Here is a 21,562-nt window from a genome sequence, read left to right on the forward strand (position 1 = left end):
TGATTAAGGATTTGTACAATCCTTAATCATATCTAAAAGCATATCCAATCTCATTATAAAATAACCTTACATTTCAGGAAGAGCTCCTTGGGAGGAAATCAGAAGGATTCAAATATTCTATGGGGGAAGGGAAATCTACAAAAATCTGTGCATTATCTAGCGAGGTGACAGCAAAGCAGCACTAAAAGTACAGAAGAAACATATACAAGCATGTATTAGGATGAAGAGATAAAGTAAGGAAGATCAGCCTTTCATGTATCATTCTCTTTGTGGTATTGTTAAAAGGACCTAAAGCATGAGATCAATTAATGCAGATAGTCCTTGATGTACAACCTTTCAGCCCAGCTAACAGATGATTAGAGCTGGTAGAGAACTCCACAAGGAAGCAGGAAAACCCATAGCATCTGTTAGCTGTTGACCAGACTTCTTTTGAATGTAATCAAACAAGGCACCAGGACCAAATATTTACTCTTCAGGCCATCCATCAGAATCCATCTCTTCTCAAAGCCAACTCCATCTTATGTTTGGTGGAATGCAAAGGAAGGAAACCAAAAATGTCATTAATTCCTTAATATATTTTGCCCAAAGTAACTAAGGACAATGTGCCAGTTTTATGAAAAATCTCCATAGCAAAGACTTGAAATTACTGGCTCTCTTGAATTTGGGAAAATTGGTAACTCCATCCTGTTCTTGAAAAGACCTATGTCCTGTGTAACTTGCACAGGAGCTAAAATTAGCATTTTAGAATAAGTTTTCTTACTACAGTGGTACCTCAATACTCAACATTAATTGGTTCCAAGAGCCACAAAGAGTACAAAAAATGATGAGTACCAAACAATTTTTCCCCATAAGGAAATCACAAGGCAGCTGACATAGACAAGTTCTAGCTTGTGCATTGAGAACTAATGAGAAAGAGAATGACTTTTTAAGGACCCAAAGCTGCATCCGATGTGTAGGTAGAGTAGCAGGCAGTGATGGGAAGAGAAAGCTAATAAGTATTTGGGTTCCAGCAGTAAGGTAGGAAAGTTAACACTATTCCTTGTGTTTATACTTGCCTAGGAAGGAAGTCTATCATGGCATCAATAGGAAGCTTCCCAGTGGTGCTATTCAGCCAGTTCTATCCAGTTCAGGTGAACTGGTAGCAGCGGCAGCAGGAGGCTCCGCCCACCTGCCCAGACGTCATCACATCACATTTTTGACGCTCTGCGCATGCATGGAAGGTCCTACACATGCACGGAGGTGGCAGATGTGCTCACATTTGCAAACTGGTAGCGAAGGTAAGTGAATACCACCCTGGAGATTCTCCACAGAGTAAATAACAGAAAGATTTTTCATCAGGACTACATCCAGGGAGGGAATTGTTCAGTACTGCAGATAGAATAGCAGCACTATTTAACTTATGCTGAATGTGGCTCTAAACATCCAGATATTCTTGCAAGAAAAATTCACCAAACTTGTATAGACTTAATTTTTGAATAACTTTGAGTTTTCTTTGTTGGCCATTTTTAGTCACATAAAAATTAACATTAAAGCACAACGTGAAAAATGCAATATTTTAACAATAATTTATTTTGTATACTTTATTTGTGCTATACATTAAAAAGATTTCTATGTGACTGAAAAGGGCCAATAACACAGATTGAAATAAGAATAATCAATAGTCAAAATATTTTATTCATTATTATTTGTGAGTTAGCCTCCACAGAACAATGCTAAAAAGTCACACACTGCTTTCTTTCTAAGGATGGGAGGAAGGGAAGCTGTTTCCTTAATATATTGTTATTCCTCCTTTGCTCCTATAACTATGGAAAAAGAAAAGTTACTTCAAGACTTCCAAACAAGTCAGACCTCATTTTATTATCATGTTCCTCTTGCATCTCATTGCATTTTTCTTCCATATCTTTCTCCAACTAGAAAAAAAGAAAAGACAATTATATTTAATAAGTACTTCCCTAACATATTTTTTAGCAGTGTAACTGTATATCTAGATAGCCAAGGGAGTGTTTAAAGACACTGGCTATACTTCAGGAGACTGAATTCTAGGTTCTGTTTTAGTCATAAAGCCAGTTGGTCGGTCTCTCTCAGCCCGTGGAAGAAGGAACTTTGCCCCCCCCCCCCAAAATGCAGGAATCAAGACTGGAATCAAGACTAACTCAAAGGTACACAGTTCCAACTGCACATAGAAGTTTTATCTGCAACCAAGAGGCTAAATACATTCCACTTCATCTCATCTCCACACTAATTCTTCCCATTAATATCTTTGCTTTAGAAGCAGACATAATATGACTACAGGAAATACACATTAAAAAAGAACGTATTAACTTACTAGAAAATCCAAAATTAGGAAAATTATATATGTCCCTAGCTGATTTAAAAAAAAAAAGAGGAATTGCAACCTATATCAAAGAAAGAATAAACTCCAAACTAATCTTTGCTGATGAAGAGGGCAGGACTTTAATGATTTATTTAAAAACAACACAAAAACCGATATGTTAATAGTAATATATGTGCCACACCAGAACCAACATGAATTTTATAGGAAAATACATAATAAAATAAATGAATTAGACTATGAAAACATTTGTTTAATTGGGGACTATAATGCAATAGTGGATATAAAGAAGGACTGTGAAAGAAAGAAGAAGAAAAAGACCAATAAAAATACACTACCAAAGTCCTTCTTTGAAATGACAACAGAGTGTAAATTACATGATATATGGAGGGAAATGCATGAATCACGAAACAATATACATTTTATTTGAACCCCCACCAGTCCTGATCGAGAATAGACATGGCTTGGACATCATCGGGCCTACGAAATGAATTAGAAGAAATTGAAATAGAAACTAATGAATGGGCAGATCATAATCCAATAAAATTAAAACGGAATGACCAAAAAAGGAAAAAGAGATGGATGATGAACCAAAATTTGGTAAAAGAGACAGAATATACTCAAATGTTAGAAAAAGAACTAAAACTATTCTTTGGGGGGGTGAATAAAAAAGAAGACACATTGCTGCAAAATCTCTGGGACACCATGAAAGTGTACATAAGAGGACTCACGATTGCCTATGCAGCAAGGAAAAAGAAAAAAGAAAAAGAAAATATGCAAAGGGAACTCAGTGAAGTGGAGTTAGAACTACAGAAAGATCCACAAAATAGATCCAAAAAAGAAAAAAGAGAGATGATAAAACATAAGCTCAATTTAATAATCCAAAAAGAATTAGCCCAGAAAATTAAAGCAGCCAAACCAAATTACTTTTAACATGCCAGTAAACCGGGACGATGGCTTGCATATAGATTGAAAAATGAAAGAGAAAAAAGAATGATATATCAGTTAAAGAATTAAGAAGGAGTTATTCAACATAGATTGGAAGAAAAGAAGAAAATTATACAAAGATAGTTTACAAAACTATACTCGCAGGATGACATTGCAGAAACTAAAATAAAAAAGTACTTAAACCCAAGGCAAGATGAATCCAATTTCGGAAGAACAGAGAGAGATGATTTATAGACCAATTACGGCATCGGAAGTAGAAATCATCCTGAAGAAACAGAAAAATAACAAAACCCTAGGACTAGATGGAATCCCGGTGGAACTATACAAACACAATCAAATAATATTGAAGGAATTGGGATTATAAATCTTTCATGAAGTACTAGGAGAAGCTAAAGTTCCTGACTCGTGGACGGAAGCAGTAATATCGCTCATCCCTGAAGAAGAATCTAATTCCTAAGAAATCCAAAATTATAGATCAATCTATTACTGAATTTGGACTATATACTATTTGCAGCCATCATGTCAGAAAGAATCAAACAGGTATTAAGCGAACAAATCCATCCAGACCAGAATCAGTTTTTTTACCACACAGACAGATAAAAAACAATATGAGAATCATATTGGGCACACTAGAATATTACGAGGCACACCCAGAAAAGCAATCTGTACTGGTTTTCCTTGATGCCCAGAAAGCCTTTGATAATGTAAATTGGAGATTTATAATACTACAATTAGAAATGATGAAATTTGGAGAGAAATTCACAAAAATGATAGGAAAATTATATAACACCCAAATAGCCAAAGTCCTTATGAATGGAGACCTAACAGATAAGATTGAAATAAAGAAGTGAGTAAAACATGCCCCCCCCCTCTTTTGTTTATATTAACTCTGGAAATACTTCTAAATTAAATTAGAAAAGAGCAGGAGATAAAAGGATTAAAAATTAAAAATGAAGAATACAAAACTCAAGTCTATGCCAATGACCTAGTGTTTATATTGGAAGATCCTTTGGAATATGGCCCTAAATTAATTCAAAAATTAGAAGAATTTGGGAAAGTGGCAGTTTTAAAAATTAACAAAAGCAAAACAAAATAATGACCAAAATATGACGAAAAAACAAGAGAATGAACTGGAATTAATGACTAAAATGCAAATAACTAAGAAAGTGAAATATCTGGGGATCTGGGTGTCGGCAAAGTATTCCGCAATCAAAGAAGACAATTATAATAAATTAATGATGCAAATAAAGAAAGACCTAGAAAATTGGAAGAATATACAGTTATCACTAATGGGGCGTGTAGCCATGATGAAAATGAATAGTCACCCAAGAATCTTATTCCTTATAAGTAGCAGGGTTGATTGGTTACAAGCGGCACCAATCAACCCTGGCAAAACATTTTTTCAAGAATTAAACAAACTGACATCCAAATTTATATGACAAGGGAGAAAATCCAGGATCAAATTAAAACTAACGCAAGACAGCAAGGAGTGGGGAGGTCTAGCGCTACCAGATTGGGAGTTATACTAACAAGCAGTAGCATTAACATGGCTGAGGGAATGAATGGAATTGAGAAATAAAAGAATCTTGACTGTAGAAGGCCATGATTTGCAAGCGGGATGGCATGTATTTCTATTGGAAGGTAAAAACAAAACCCATAAATATTTTCAAAGGCATCTAATTAGAAGTGTGTTACTCCAAAATTGGCACAAAATAAAAAAGAGCATTACACAAAAATTCCAAATTGGTTATCTCCGACTGAAATGATGATGCGCCTAAATTTCATAGACATAATCAAATTGATAAGATACAAAGATTTAATTAGGGAACAGGGAAATTTGAAAACAACACAAGAATTGGCAGACCAAAGCACAAAAGTAGATTGGCTAATGTATACACAAATTAAATGCAGATACAACAACGCTATCAAAATACACGAAATGCAAGTATCACAACATGAGTTCGACAAGATAATCCAAAGCACAGAAAAGAAAATGACGGGGAGAATATATAAATTTCTTCTGAAATATAAAATGGAAGAAGAAGTAATAAAAGTGGGGAAATTTTTGAGGAATAAATTTAAAAATGACTATGTCTGTGGCATACAAGGAGAACCAGTATAAAATGTTTTACAGGTGGCACTTACCGCCCGCAAGGCTAGGAAAAATATCATCAACGATATCACCAAAATGCTGGAAGTGTGAAAAAACACATGGAACATACTATCATACATGGTGGACATGCGAGGTGGCCAAAAAATATTGGAAAAAAGTTAAAAATTGGCTGGAAACCATGACAGGAAAGCAAATTGATTGGAAACCGGAGACATTCCTATTAAGTATAACGATGACTAAATATAAAAAAGAGACCCTATATTTAATCTTACATATAATTCCAGCGGCTAGGATTGCATTTGCGCAGAGATGGAAGAATAAGTCGACACCAAATGAAGATGAAATGATAAGAAAAATTCTAGACTGCATGGAGATGGACAAGCTAACTAAATAAATCCAAGGAAAGGAAGAGACGGAGTATTATTTAGTATGGGGGAAATGGTACAGGTGGTCGGAGGAAAGAAATAAAGGTTAACAATAATACCCTAAGAAAGATAAAAGTTACAAACCAAGGAAAAAAGTTACACAAGCCTAAAATATATAGCCAAAATATAGATAGATAAGTAAAAGATAATGAAATAAGAGGGTTAAAAATGGTGAAATTCAATGGAAGTGTATTAGGAGGGGAAATAGTGTATTTAAAAATGTACCGATTCAAAACTGCTACAAAAAGGAACATGAAGTTCCGGTGTTTTGTATAAATGTATGTCTTTGTTATTGTGTTTATGTGTTTAAAATAATATCTTTGCTTTAGAAATGTCTTTTAAATTCAGTCCACCTAACTTGATAGTAATTTCTGGTTTCTGGAAGAGGTCAAAATAATTTCCTCCAACCAGTAGTCTCTCTCCCATTATAGCAAATTTTCTGAATTATCTACAGGAAGATTTTTCTACGACCAATATGATTTACCTGTTTATGTGTCACTTGATGATCTCGGCGCAATTGCTCTATAATAGCTGTCAGCTCAGAAATCTGCTCCACTAAATCAGCAACAACATCTTCCCTACAAAATATAGTGTAAAAATTGTTCCAGAGAAATAATAATTATTACTTTTAAAGGCAAAAATATTTGACTGTAAATGAATATAACTGATTTATTGCAATGTGCTTTACTAGGGGCTCTTCTTGAAGACCAATCAGAATTTACAACTGGTACAAAATGCAGAGGTGCAAAGAGGAATGGGTGCTTTTGGGAATGTCCATATGTAACCACTGCTTGTGAGCTGTGCTGGTTGCCAGTCCGAGTGCAATTCAAGATGCTGGTTATTAACTATAAAGCTCTTGGCATAGAGTCTGGATCCCTCAGAGAGCACCTATCGCCAACTGCTTCTGCCCTCCCTGTTCATTTTAGAACTGTGTACATTCCAAATCCCTTCTATTAAATCATTCATTCATTCACTCACTCATTCATTCATTCATTTTGTATGGCCATTCATCTCAACAATGGGAGGTGAACATCTGTCAATTGCAAATGGCCACATTGCTTGGATCTTACAACATCCTAGGTTCTTCATTGCCTGTGAAACTAAAGAACTGTCAGCTGTGTCTTGGCATTGTTGTGAACAAGTCATAATTTGTTAAATTTATATATTACCCAAGTCCCAGCAACTCTGGGGAATTTACAATCATTAAATCATTGAAAAGCAAAGAACAATAGAAAAACTTTACATATGGATGAAAACAGTATAAGACCGAAGAACAATGACAGTAAAGAAAATGAACCCAGAAGGGAACAAAATGGAGAAAGAAGCATCAGTCATGCAGAGGTGGGTTGCTGCTGGTTTGGCCTGGATCAGCTGAACTGGTAGTGGTGGCGGTGGGAGGATCCACCCAGCCACCTGGACGCTTCTGCGCATTCCCCCATTTATTCTCTGCCTCCCGAGTCTCAACTGATTGGGAGGAAATGGGGATTTTGCAGTAACCTTCCCCTGGAATTGGAAGGGAATGGAGATTTTACAGTATCTTCCCCTGTCATGGCCACCAAGCTACACCCACCAAGCCAAGCCATGCCCACCAAGCCACACCCACAAAACTGGTAGTAAAAAAATTTGAATCCCACCAATACTCCCAATGACAGTTAAATAGATAGATAGGTGTAATTAGAAATAGCTCCTCCGGCATTCTTATCTGAATTTAGTAATAAGTAGAAATACATTTTAAAGGGATAATTCTATCAATCTGATACAGTCAAAATAAAATGGAATAGGACAGTTTCCCATTTCAAAATAAACTTAAAAAAAACCAAAAACCAAGATAATAACAACAAAGGTAATTCATATCTCTGACAATAGGTATATCCAGGTAGGGAGTCTGATGTCCTCCCCAAGTTCCATAATAACTGCTATTGGCCATGTCAGGTAGGTTGCTATCCAGGCAACTGGAGAATATCAAATTGCCTATCAAAGTGCCATGCTAAATCTGAAGCAAACAGAACGAAAGTTTATGTTCACATGTTTTCTTTTTTAAAAACTCTCTTTTGAGGTATTAAACTAACAATGAGTTAAACTATTTAACTCATTTTTTTGCACCTGTCTTTACACAAAGGGAAAAAAACAGTCCAACCTATCAAAAACAGCATCACAAAGATCAGATTAGGAACACAAGTTGAAATAGGGAAGAAAATGGTAAGTGAGCATCTGTCTACCCTTGATGAGTTCAAATCACCAGGACCGGATGGATTACAGCCCAGGTTCTGAAGGAACTGGCAGGCGAGATCTCAGAACCACTGAACTATATCTTTCAGAGATCCTGGAGCACCGGGGAACTGCCAGAGGACTGGAAAAGAGCTGATGTGGTTCCCATCTTCAAAAAAGGAAAAAAATAGATCCAGGAAACTTTAGACCTATCAGCCTGACCTCAATACCAGGAAAGATTCTGGAAAAGATAATCAAGCAACGAATTAGCAAACACCTAGAAGTAAACAAAGTAATAGGCAAAAGCCAACATGGGTTTGTCAAAAACAGATCATGCCAGACTAATCTTATTGCATTCTTTGACAAAGTGATAAAATTAGTGGAACAGAGGAATGCCGTCGATATAATTTACTTAGACTTCAGTAAGGCATTTGATAAAGTAGACCATAACCTACTACTAGATAAAGTAGAAAAATGTGGGCTAGACAGCATCACCACCAGTTGGATTCGTAACTGGCTGACCAACCGCACTCAACGTGTAGTCCTCAATCGAAGAGCATCTACATGGAGGGAAGTATACAGTGGAGTGCCCCAAGGCTCTGTTTTAGGCCCGGTACTCTTCAACATCTTCATCAATGATTTGGATGAGGGAATAAACGGGGAACTCATTAAATTTGCAGATGACACCAAGTTGGCAGGAATAGCCAATACTCCAGAAGATAGGCTAAAGATACAGAAGGATCTTGACAAACTTGAACACTGGGCACTATCTTAATAAAATGAAATAAGGTTCTACATTTAGGCAAGAAAAATGAAATACATAGGTACAGTATAGGTGGTACCTTACTCAATAGTAGTAACTGTGAGAGGGATCTTGGAATCCTAGTGGACAACCATTTAAATATGAGCCAGCAGTGTGCAGCAGCTGCCAAAAAAGCCAACACAGTTCTAGGCTACATAAACAGAGGGATAGAATCAAGATCATGTGAAGTGTTAATACCACTTTATAATGCCTTGGTAAGGCCACACTTGGAATACTGTATTCAGTTTTGGTCGCCATGATATAAAAAAGATGCGGAGACTCTAGAAAGAGTGCAGAGAAGAGCAACAAAGATGATTAGGGGACTGGAACTAAAACATATGAAGAACGGTTACAGGAACTGGCTATGTCTAGTTTAATTAAAAGAAGGACTAGGGGAGACATGATAGCAGTGTTCCAATATTTCAGGGGTTGCCACAAAGAAGAGGGAGTCAAACTATTCTCCAAGGCACCTGAGGGTAGAACAAGAAGCAATGGGTGGAAACTAATCAAGGAGAGAAGCAACTTAGAACTGAGGAGAAATTTCCTGTCAGTTAGAACAATTAATCAGTTTAACGGCTTGCCTCCGGAAGTTGTGAATGCCCCAACATTGGAAGTCTTTAAGAAGATGTTGGATAGCCATTTGTCTGAAGCAGTATAGGTTTTGCTGCCTAGGCAGGGGGTTGGACTAGAAGACCTCCAAGGTCCCTTCCAACTCTGCTATTGTATTGTATTGTATTGAGGTCAACAGCAACTCAACCTTGCAATCTGAAATATTCCCAATTTTACTATCATTTATGATTGTCTCTTCAATTCAGGAGGCTCTTTTGAATACCCCTGAAAATGAGATTTTTAAACATAAAGGTTTGCAACTACAAAAGTATTTTCTGTAGGAAGAATTTCAACTAATTCAGCAGACAAGCAACCTGACGCCAGTGGTGGGTTTCAAATTTTTTTAGAACCTCTTCTGTAAGTGTGGCCTGCTTTGTGAGAATGGCTTGCCGGCCATGTGACCAGGTGGGAGTGGCTTGGCAGTCATGTGACTGGGTGGGCATGGCCAACTTGTAAAATGTGATGAAATTCACTTAACAATGCTCTTGCTTAGCAACCAAAATGTTGGCTCAGAAACTCTAGCATTTGAAGCACACAAGTCTTAAAGCTGTCAAGTTACAAGACCCTTGCACCCTTAACCCTTTAGAAAAAAAACCCAGGGGTGTTCAAACTTGACAGCTTTAAGACTTGTGGACTTCAACTGCCAGAATTCCTCCTCTCACTCTTCATCTTGATGATGTGCGGACAGGTGGGGGGGGAGGGAGATGGAACCAGTTCTAAACGGCACTGTAGATTTGTGGAACCTCTTCTATAGAAGAGGTTAGAACTGGCAGGAACCCACCCCTGCCTGATGCCCTCCAGTTTATTTGGCCTAGGACTCATAAATCCTGTATATGGTTGCCACATCTTAGGGAAAACAGTGCAGTGGTGGGTTGCCAATTTTTTGACTGTCAGTTTGGGTGCGCTCCTGTGCATGCTTGCGACACTTCTGTGCATGTACAGAAGCGCCCGGGTGGGTGGGTGGAGCCTCCCGCGACAGTTACTACAGGTTTGCCGGATCCAGGTCGAACCAGGAGCAACCCACCTCTGAAACAGTGCTGTAATATAATTTATATGGCTTTCCTTACCTTTTTCTATAAAAGGCAGCAGGCAGTGATGAAGCTGATGAAACTGTCCTTCTTTACTCCAGAGCAGGCACTCAAATAAGTGCACCAGTGTTTAACACACCAGATTTTTTTTTTTTTTTTTGTAGAAAAAGAATTTGTTTTTTCCAGGGCAACAGATTTGGTACACTGTTCCTCAAATGCAATAGATTTGGTACACTGTTCCTCAAAATATTTTGTAAACTCAGATTAAAATAGACCATAAAAAATGAGATTAACTCGATTAACAAAATACAGGATTACAGAGGAGCAAACAGAACAGAAGACACATTTAGCCACTATGGTAATTGCAATCCAAGAAAATCATAAGGAGCAAAACTGTATCAGTGCTTACGTTTCAAGCTTAGGTGGGGTGCTACAAGGGATGACAAAAGGAAAGGGAGAGAGAGAAAAAGCAGTATAAATCTCCATTGCATTCTATTAAATACATTCATTTTATAAAGTCATTGTATTCAATATCTAATGCATTATGTGTGTATATAGAAACTATAGGCTGAATTTTGTGGATTATAATATTTTGCAAATTCTGAAGTCTGCAGGCATAACGTAATTACAGCAATTATAAGCATCATGTCTTAATACAATACAGGATTTTGGGGGTGTTATTAGAGCTTTCAGTTTGAGACTCAGATCTGTAAAGAACATAAAACAAGCTGAATGTGATGATCAAATGATTGAGACAAATAATTAAATTGTCTCAATTACCACTATTATGTAATGCCTATTTTATTTAAGTCTCTAGACAATCCCATTAGAGTGGAAAATCATAAGAGAAATCCGTTCAGTTGAATCACACAATGAATCAAAATCTCATCTTAAAATATGAGTTGCAAATGTATTTCAGGCTAAACTTGAGTCTCAAAAATGACAGGGGGATTAAAGGCTTCCCTGAAAGATTCCTTCAGGAGGACATAATAGGACATAAGCTGTAAATCACCATGATGCCAAAATGGTGAGACATTGGCACTGATGCAGACATGCACATGCCATTATGATCCACCTCAACAAAGATCTCGGATGCAGAGTTGAAAATATTGTGATAATATACATCATCAGACATTTATTTATTCTCTTGCCTCCTCTGCATATACCCTTGAACCCAAGGTGTCCTTCTTGAGCCTAACAACCTATTGCTTTTCAGATGTGCGAGACTTCATCATGGTTCCCAGCCAATATGGTCTTTGGTTATAGTACCTGGAGATTACAGAGGTGGTGAAAGCTAACACATTAGAAAGGCAGGCTGTGGGTGACTGCTCTATTTGACCTTTGCCCTCTTCATTCATTAAAATAGTTTTCTGGATATATTTGGATAGCAAAAAAACACCTCTGAATTCTCTCTCAAAATTCAGTGGGAATCTGTATAAAGAGGTGCAAGTTTAACCGGTTGCATTGTTCCCACACACATGAAATAAGAACACATTGATAATATATCACAGAGCAAGAAGTTAGGAATTATGCTATGTAAATATGTGATCTGGCCACTATGAAAGATTACCCAGGCACAGTAGTTTTGATGGGTTCTTGTGTAGGCTTTTGTTTCTCAAAGAATTCTTCACCCAATGTGACATCAATATGTTCCTTACTGTGAGACAAGGTAAAACCAGGCGTGATCTCTTCTTCAATTACTTTGGATATCTGGGATAAAAAAAAGAAGTAACCTTAGAAGAATAGTTTCAAAATCCAAACCAGTTACACTTCTTGAAATTGAATGCATTAAAGCATTTTGATCCGACTCTTTAGCCTTAAGTGCTGTCTTCTCATAAAAGAAGCCAGAATTATATGCAACTGGAAAGCTGATGTGTGCTGTCCTTTATTTTTCTAATCTTAGGAAACCTCAGGCTGACTGATAAATATTTATTCCTGAATACTTAATATTTTGACAATCTCATTTGCTAAAAACAACCGGGAAAGAAAGTACACAAAATAGAGTCTACATTTTCTGGAGAAATTTCATAATCATACATCCTGCCTGTTCGGACACAGAGTCATCCAATATGGAATCATTCAGAACATTATTGCAAGGTCGAAAAGGAAAACCAAAATTCCAAACTGCTCACATAACAATATTTAAATATTAACAAATGAAAACAAATAGTCACTTAATAAGAATTAGATAATGTTAAATATGTTAGTAGGGAGTGAAGCCTTGGGATGAAGGCTTCACTCAGGGTCGCCTTCCAGGTGGGAAAAATAATAGTTTAAAATCATTGCCTCACATTACAGGTGGGAAAATAAAGCAACCTCAGTGGTTGTGATGCCTGACAGCTCCCTTTAAAAGAGAGAGCTGTCGGATAGGTAGGGCAGTTCATTGTACCGGTCTACCTGATAAAGAGCTGTAGTCCCTATACTGAAGTCCTGCCTCTTCATTCAATCCCAATTTAACAGATAACAATGAAATTGTGATAAAATTAAAACATGAAAGAATGGAATGGAATAGAATAGGTTATTGGCCAAGTATGATTAGACACACACAAGGAATTTGTTTCTGGTGCATAAGCTCTCAGTGTACATACAACAATAGTGATAGATCATTATCATAGTCATTGTAAAAATACATTAATCATAAAACATTAGACACCACACTTAGTGATAGTCATGGACACTAAAGCAATCAACATACAAGGATACTAATTAAACAATTTAAATCATAAGATATAAGCAACAAGTTACATAATGATGGTAATACAACCTTTCTAGATAGTTTGGCGGTCTTGTGGGAATTAATTGTTTAGCAGAGTGATGGAATGGGGGGGAAAGTGTCCTTGTGTCTAGTATGTTGGGAAAGTGAAGGAGGGAAAGGACTGGAAAGTTAATTTGAGAAACAAATATCGGCAGCATGGTTTGATAAGAAGGGGAATAAGGATGAAAAATTAAGAAATATAAGGGTATTATAATTATTAATAATTAATATTATTAATAATACCACCATTAGCCCATGCCACAGGATGTTAGGAACAGACCAAAACAGTGTTGGATGAAAGACTTCATTCTGATTATCAAAGGATGAGATATATAGTCAGAAGTAAAGTACTGATATCTGACCTTAATCATTAAATCCTTATTCTGTGGGATAATGAACTTTTCCCTTATGCTTCTACTTATTAGTACAAGGGTTTGACTTTTCAAGACAAGAATGTTACAGGGATGGAAGGAAGAGAATGATTAACTTGGCATCCTCTGGATATGTAAAAGTATCATTGCCATAATCACATTCTGACTAATCATTGTGAAATGTGTCAACCCACACATGTAGAGTGCACTAGTTTGAAAAAAGCTGGGTTAAAACATTCATATTCTAAATACAATCATAATGCATACAAAAAATAATAATATATTTTACTCACGTCTTGAGGCTCTCTGCTTCTTAATGGTTGTACATAGGTTTTGGTGGAAAATTTCACTCTGGGAGGAAAAAATAAGATTATTTAGACTACCAGGCAGATAAAGGCATTTGTCAAAAATTTGATCTCTGCATAAGACTAGAAAGAACACTTACATTTGGATGTCAATTTGGAAAGGAAAGCTTAACAGAATACATAAGAACATCTGATATAAATTACCCAATTACACTTCAGTAAGCACTTTTTATATTCTCTACAAGAGCAAACTTGGTATGTATATTGCCAATAAATTTTTAAAAAGGACATACTATGAAAAATAAATACTGTGGTGCTTTATTATTTTTCCTAATAAGATAAGAAATCTATTTGCTCTCATTCTATCATAAATGTGTCATTCATGAATTGCAATGTATTCCATCAGAAGATTGCATAAGAATTTGCTTAACATTTTTGTTAAAGAAGTTTTTTTCTGATTCTAGGGTCCAGTCATTACTAACTAATGCTTTCTTAAACATTGCAGGAAACTAATTTAGTTTCACATTTTGTAAGGACAAGCAAGAGCATACAAAGGTTGCTGAAATAATTTGAGAGCTAGCTAGCATCTTGCTTAGAACATCCATTTAACTTAAGCATTGTACAAAAGGCTTTCGCTGGTGGCCTTCTGAGGATTGTGCAGCTGTACTAATAGTTTCATTTGGATGTGAAAATCTCATTTTGGAAAAAAAAAATAAGGTTATTTAAAATACCATGGCAACAAAATTGTTTTGCTTAGCGACTCCTGTCAAAACCAAGACCTTCTGCATAAAAATAGAAAGGACATGTATTTCAGAAATTCATGAGAGACTGCTTATCAGGATTTCAGCATAAACAATTTAAGGAATCAGGGAAACTGCCTTCAAAGAAATTAAAAGAATTAAATACATAATAATTAAAGTATAATACAGGGGTGTCAAACTGGATTTCTTCGAGGGCCGGATGAGCATTGTGGTTCTCCTCCACGGGCCAGCTGGAGGTGGGGAGATGGGACGGACGCTTCCTGCAGTACCCTGCCAGCTAAAAGGGGGGGGTCTGCAGGGGGTCCACACCCCATTTTAAGCCTGGACGGCCTCTTGCAGCACCTTACCAGCCAAAATGGGGCACAAGGTGCTGCAAGAGGCCGTGTGCCCCATTTTGGCTGCCAGAGGTACCGTTAGCTGGTCCTTTGCTATTTTCAGACTAGCCCCGTGGGCCAGATTTAAGCATCCCGTGGGCTGGATCCGGCCCACAGGCCTTGAGTTTGACACCCTTGGCATAATAGATACTCCCCATATTGTGCTGATATTTTACTCTTCTTTCCTTTACAGACTTTTTATGGAGAAAAAGAGAAAAGAATGAAATAGCATGAAAAAACTAGAGAAAGATTACGGTGTCCCGACCCTTTCTAAAATTCCCTGGGTGTGCCAGCAATAACACAAAAAGAAATATTCATCCATTCAATAACACAAAAAGGATAATCTTGTACATATCATTGGGTTGAAATAGTAAAAACAGTATACTGGAACAAGTTTGCAGTAGATTACCCTGAGATGTTATATTGGAATTGGTGCTTGGAATGAGCAGCGTAATAGGCAATTTTGTAAATGGTTATATACTTTTCAGCAATTGGTCATCTGCTCCCATGCGCATACATGTTTATATGTAATGGACTTCAGATTGATTGTGGCATCACATCCATTTTGGACTAACACAGATTTGTCAAGAATGGCAGTTATAATATAGTGTTTGATCATGTGCTCTGAAGAATACTGATCAAAAACAATTTAAAATCCCCTGCATATAGATAAGGTTTTCTATCTTGCACATCCCTTGCTTTTGCATTTGAACTCCAAGCACAAGAAACTTACCTACAAGTATTTGAAGGATTTAACTGGACTTTGGACTGGTCTTTAAGGATCCCTCCTGTTGTTGTTTTTCTAATGTGGGAAAAAAACATTTGTTTAGAAAGGATTAATTAGTATATATATATATATGTAGCTTTAGAGAGACACATAATGAAGTGGTACAGGCTTGCTAGCATAAATAGGGATTTGTGATCCAAATTTGCACATTGGTGAAATAGTGTATTCTCCTCACTTCTGTCTGCCCGACATATTTATATATATATAACAAATAACAACATCGAAGGAGAAATAGTGCATTAAGAAAGTAACATTCATGTGTGCCTGAATCTAATTTTTCCCACTTTCTGCTAAAATCTAGATGTATCAGTGTAAGTCCATGTCCCTTTTTTCTTGACTATTTTAAGTCATTGATGCAGATAAGGAAACCTAGCATGGAAATGAAGTAACCCAGGTTCTAGGAATGAATGCATTGTTTAATAGTTCTTTGTTATTTTACATACTGTAAATATCTAGACACTATTTAACAACATATTGGATGCATATTATTTAAAATTAAGTGAACTATTGATTTTGGTTATAGTTGAATATTAAGCTCATCTTGCAAGCCATAGTAATTGATCTCATTCTGCTATTATTATTATTTAATATTATTTAATGTTTAGACATTAGGAAATAAAGCAGAATAATGGACAATAGAACGTGTTTTGTCCTCCTTTTCATTGTAAAAAAGTTGGTCACTTTAGAATAACAGAACTGGAAGGGACCTTGGAGGTCTTCTAGTCCAACTGCCTGCTCAAGCAGGCAATCCTATATCACTTCAGACAAAAGGCTTGTCCAGACTCTCTTAAAAGCCTCCAGGAATGGAGCACTGACAAGCAAGCTGTTCCACTGGTTTTAACTGTTCTCACGTTGAAGAAATTTCTCCTTAGTTTTAGGTTGTTTCTCTCCTTGATTAATTTCTATCCATGGTTTCTTGTCCTGTCCTCAGGTGCTTTGAAAAATAGGTGGAACACCTCTTCTAAATATATTATGGTTGCTCATACAGACAACTAAATGAATTTGATATTTTTCTCTACCGATCAAGTCTTCCCCAAGGACTTGGGATAGGCAGATATTGATGTTTGATGGGGTTAAAGCTATTGTCGCAGGAAATAAACTGTTCCATGTATAGATGCTTTTTGCAATTGACTGATGGTGATTTTCTGAATGCCAATGGCTTTTAAGTAGTATTCCGTGAGGTCCTTGCCATTTATTTTGCTTAAAGTTTAGCAGGGGAGGACGTTCCTTGGTGTTTTTATGAATCATGGGGACAATTTATGTTTTTTATGGCAATGTACTATTGATATCTCTCTTAACAGCTTTTTAGTGGTTCTGTTATGTGTGTATTTCTGTCAGGATCTTATGTAACAGTATTCCTCTCAGGTTACATAAAATCCAAATTTTTATATGCTTTGTGGATGAAGTGCTTTTTCCTTCTCACAGACCTTTCTACCAATTGTATATTATTTCATCCTCCTCATAATCCAGTATTTAGTTACTCCTTAATGAATGATTGAAGAGATGTCCTTATGTTACTCTTAAATGTAAGGTCTCTTCTGATTTGGAGGTTGGGTTGTTTTGGATTTCTCCAACTAAAATATGGCATGGAGGCATCCCATAACACTCTCAAACATTAACAAAAACACTTATGGAGATTTTGTGGTTGTTCAAATATTCATTGATAATTCAGCAACTGAGAATTTATTGACCTTCTCAGGTATACAACTCCATCCCTGTATTTTTACTTACTTAGACTTCTGATTCAGTGAGCCTGCTTTCGTTTTTACAAGTTTTTTACCCCTTGCTTTCCAAGGATCCCAACAAGGGCAATATAACAAGGGAGCTTCGGACATAATCTTCTGATCTTGAAAGTTGTATGTCAAGAAACCTGCAAGACAGAAGACAAAATATATATTCACAATTTAAAGACTTATCCTGTCCACATGTACATATAAGTATGACAATGTATTTCCCTGATTTTAGATGGCCAAGTATGATGGGTTTGGGGTCTAACATCAAACATGTTGAAAAGTATGCTAAAGCACTGTAGTATGTGAAGTCAACTAAATAAACAAATAGTTAAAAGTAGTATTTTCTCTTTTCTTTTGCCCCATTGAATTTGAAATTTGCACTAAATTCCAACTCATCTTCCTTTAAGGCATAGACTCTATGGGAATTATATTTGGGAAGTCATCATGAAAAGATTTTCAGCAGCCACATTTTTTTTAATTGCTGAAAGCAGAACTTTTTCTATTGGGACTTATGGGTAGCCAATTTAAAAAAAAACCTCTGAAAAGGTTGGTTTTATATATGGTGATTGTCGCAAGATAATTATGAGCCATGGTGGTGCAGTGGTTAGAATGCAGTGCTGCAAGCTACTTTTGCTGACTGCTGGCTGCCAGCAGTTTGGCAGTTTGATGGTGCAATTCTCACTGGCTCAAGTTGACTCAGCCTTCCATCTTTCTGAGATCGGTAAAATGAGGAGTCTGATTGTTGGGGCAATATGCTGATTCTGTAAACAGCTTAGAGAGGGCACTATGAAGTGGTATATAAGTCTAAGTGCTATTGCTATTATATGGACAAAGATAGAAAATACTGAACTATGATAATGGAGGAATGGATTGTGAAGATGATGAAATTTTCAGAAATAGCAAACTGACCTGTTTGATCCGAAGAAAATAACAAGTACTTTTATTAAAGTCTGGAAACCTTTTATGGATCTTTACTGAAAATGTAATTTATGGTGATTTATGATTTGCTGATTAAAAAGAGTTGAGTATGGGAAAAAGTAAACATGATGTAATTTTAGAGGGAGGTGTGAGGATCTACTTGCTTGTAACTTCAGTGAAGCAGCTTGGGAATTGTTTTTTATATATCTTTTTGTCTCATACTTTTCTTACTTTCTCACATCACTTTATTTTCTTTAATCGTTATATTATGTTTATCTTTTATATATGATACATTTTTAAAATATATATATAATTTTTATTGAATTCCTTTCACAAATATTTTTATATTGAACCTTTAGAAAAGATTTATCCACTCCCGAGGTGGCTTACAATAATATACAACATAGTTCATTAGTTTTAAATAAGAAAAATTTTAAAATACAGCGAGACTTTAGAAACCCAAGCAAGCTTAGGGAGACATCCCTTAGCTTTGGAAACAGGAGATGGGGTGCGAAAACCAATTATTTTAATTATAGATATATTATAAATCTACACCAGGGGTGGGTTCCTGCCAATTCTAACCTCTTCTATAGAAGAGGTTCCACAAATGTACAGTGCCGTTTAGAACTGGTTCCAGCTCCCTCCCCCCCACACCTGTCCGCACATCATCAAGAGGAAGAGTGAGAGGAGGAATTCTGGGAGTTGAAGTCCACAAGTCTTAAAGCTGTCAAGTTTGAATACCCGGGGGGAGGGGTTCTAATGGGTTAGGGGTGCAAGGTCTTGTAACTTGACAGCCCTTAAGACTTGCACACTTCAATGTCAGAGTTCTGAGCCAACATTTTGGTTGCTAAGCAAGAGCGTTGTTAAGTGAATTTCACCACATTTCACAAGTTGGCCACACCCACCCAGTCACATGGCCGGCAAGTCACTCCCACCCAGTCACATGGCAACAAAGCAGGCCACACCTACAGAAGAGGTTCTAAAAAAATTTGAAACCCACCACTGATCTACACCCATGCTGACCTGAATTCACCATTTCAGTGTCTGGAAAGTTTATGGGGCTATGGGCACAGAAATATTATGTGCAGTTGTACAAAATGGCTACATTCTCAACCCCAGCCTGCCACTTTAACAATAAATATAAAAAAATTAATATTAAACAATTTAAAGAACAGAGAACCTGGCAGATTCCAACTGAAAAAAAAAGGTTTTGGAAATCACTTTGTTACTTTTGTTGCACTATAAAATGACTAAGTAATAGAAACAAGCTTCAAAACTGCAGTTGGTCGTACAATAGAAACAGATGGATCTTTGCCTATCACCATTTCAGGTTCAAGAGGGAGGTTTACCAGCATTTAGACTGAGACCATCTGCGGTCCCCTTTAATGGTTGGTTAATATAGAACATTTAAAACCAGTGACTTCAGCATCTCCTTAGGGGATTTTAAGCTCTTCCTCACCATGGAAACAGGTCTGTCTGCCGCCTTCCATTCTATTTTTAAAGGTACAGTACACAAAGCAATTTAGTCATGCTTGTTCTTAAATTATTCCAAGCTAAAGGGGGTGCTCTAATACTGGATTTCGTGAACTATCTGCCGGTCAATCAGAGTAAGCAATGAATTAAAAATAAGGGGAAGCATTCTTAGTAAGTCACGCATCATTTCTGGCTTTTGAAACTCTGAAAGAGATTTGGCATGTGATATCCTCAAAACCTATATAACTTGTACTGAATATCATGTTGTGCAGTATTAAATTTAGTGCCAAAATTTAGGAAGCAAAATTGCACTAAGAATGAGGTTAGTATAAAATGGCTGCCTAATCTTTTTTGACAATTCAGTTGGTATTGTATAACTTGCATCTGGTCTCTTCCAAGATAGCATTGAAGAGTATAATACACCTTTCAATCATTTAATTGTTCCAATTCTTTTTTCCCTTGCCAGTGGTAGTCATATACCAGTGGTGGGTTGCAGGCGGTACGCCCCGGTACGGGCATACCGGAGCCTGCCCCGAGCACCGGGTACCGTTCTGGTACAGTGCTCTAGAGGGCCTACCTGCCTGGCTGCGCTCCTTACCTGTCTTTAAAGCCCTTGGTGCTTCCGCACATGCATATGGCACATACAGTGTCTGCACAACACTCTGCGGAGCAGCTGGAGTGTCGCGGAGCCTTGTGGAGGCGTTACTGGAAGGTAAGAAGTTCATGTGGAAGATGGCGGGCCCCGTTGCAACCGGTACGGTTGCAACAGGATCTGGAACCCACCACTGTCATCTACATAAATAAGATGATCAGTGTTGCTTCTCCCCATTCTGCCCCATTTTGTCATTCCTCAACATGTTTCAGTCTACTCCCTGGCACTTCAGCAAACAAGCCATGTATTAATTTTGTACTGCACAATATGAACTACGAAAACTCATTGGAGTATCACCCTTACAGTGAATACTATTAACTTATTTTCTTCTGTTTTTCTTAACTTTGTTTTGATTTTCTTCACAGAACTTTACTTCACAGAGGCAGGTTGGAAGAGACAGGTTTGCGTATGGCATTGGCAAAACAAAATTGGCACCTTTTTTTTTGTTTCCCACTGTGTAATAATATTTAATAAGGCATGTAAGGAAACAGAACTGAGGGAAGTCGTCACCCACCCCTCTCCTAGAAGACTGAAATATCATGGGAAATGTTGAAGGGGCAGAATGTTATAATTCCCTGGATGGGAAATGAAGAAACATGTTTTAAAGACAGCTCCCTGCCCTCCCTTCAGCTCCAGGGTGATGGGATTAAGTCCTTCAACCTTAGGACATGATAGGATTAGCCTTCTACCCATCTCACCACATGGCATCTTGGAAGATTACATCAGCCAGCACTCAAACAGCAAGGGACACAGACGGCCTACAAAACTAGCTATGATCTCTGACAGCAATCAATCAGGATACTCTTCCTGTGCCGCAGGAGATTCAAAGCCCAGAGAGGGCATAAAACCCAGGGACTCTCAGCATCTTTTCCCTTTTCACCCAAGGAGCTCCAAGGCATTTAAACCATCTTTCCTAGCAGTCTCCATGTTTCCAGTGTCTTTCTTTCCACTTGGAACTGAAGCCAGGA

General features: G+C 37.1%; 1 protein-coding gene across 1 annotated transcript in view; it reads right to left on the reverse strand.

The window, feature by feature from the left end:
* Positions 1-21,347, reverse strand: part of FLACC1 (flagellum associated containing coiled-coil domains 1) — a 32,935-nt gene extending 11,588 nt beyond the window's left edge. The window contains exons 1-8 of the mRNA XM_081938773.1: positions 21,293-21,347; positions 17,550-17,688; positions 15,765-15,833; positions 13,885-13,942; positions 12,036-12,175; positions 10,875-10,895; positions 6,303-6,396; positions 1,849-1,910 (exon numbers count right to left, since the gene is read on the reverse strand). Of these exons, the coding sequence (XP_081794899.1) occupies positions 1,849-1,910; positions 6,303-6,396; positions 10,875-10,895; positions 12,036-12,175; positions 13,885-13,942; positions 15,765-15,833; positions 17,550-17,688; positions 21,293-21,302 (593 nt within the window). The 5' untranslated portion in view covers positions 21,303-21,347. The remainder of the gene's footprint in view (positions 1-1,848; positions 1,911-6,302; positions 6,397-10,874; positions 10,896-12,035; positions 12,176-13,884; positions 13,943-15,764; positions 15,834-17,549; positions 17,689-21,292) is intronic.
* Positions 21,348-21,562: the final 215 nt, after the last annotated feature.

The sequence above is a fragment of the Natrix helvetica genome (assembly GCF_964273705.1).
Source record: "Natrix helvetica genome assembly, chromosome: 1".
Taxonomy (NCBI): domain Eukaryota; kingdom Metazoa; phylum Chordata; class Lepidosauria; order Squamata; family Natricidae; genus Natrix; species Natrix helvetica.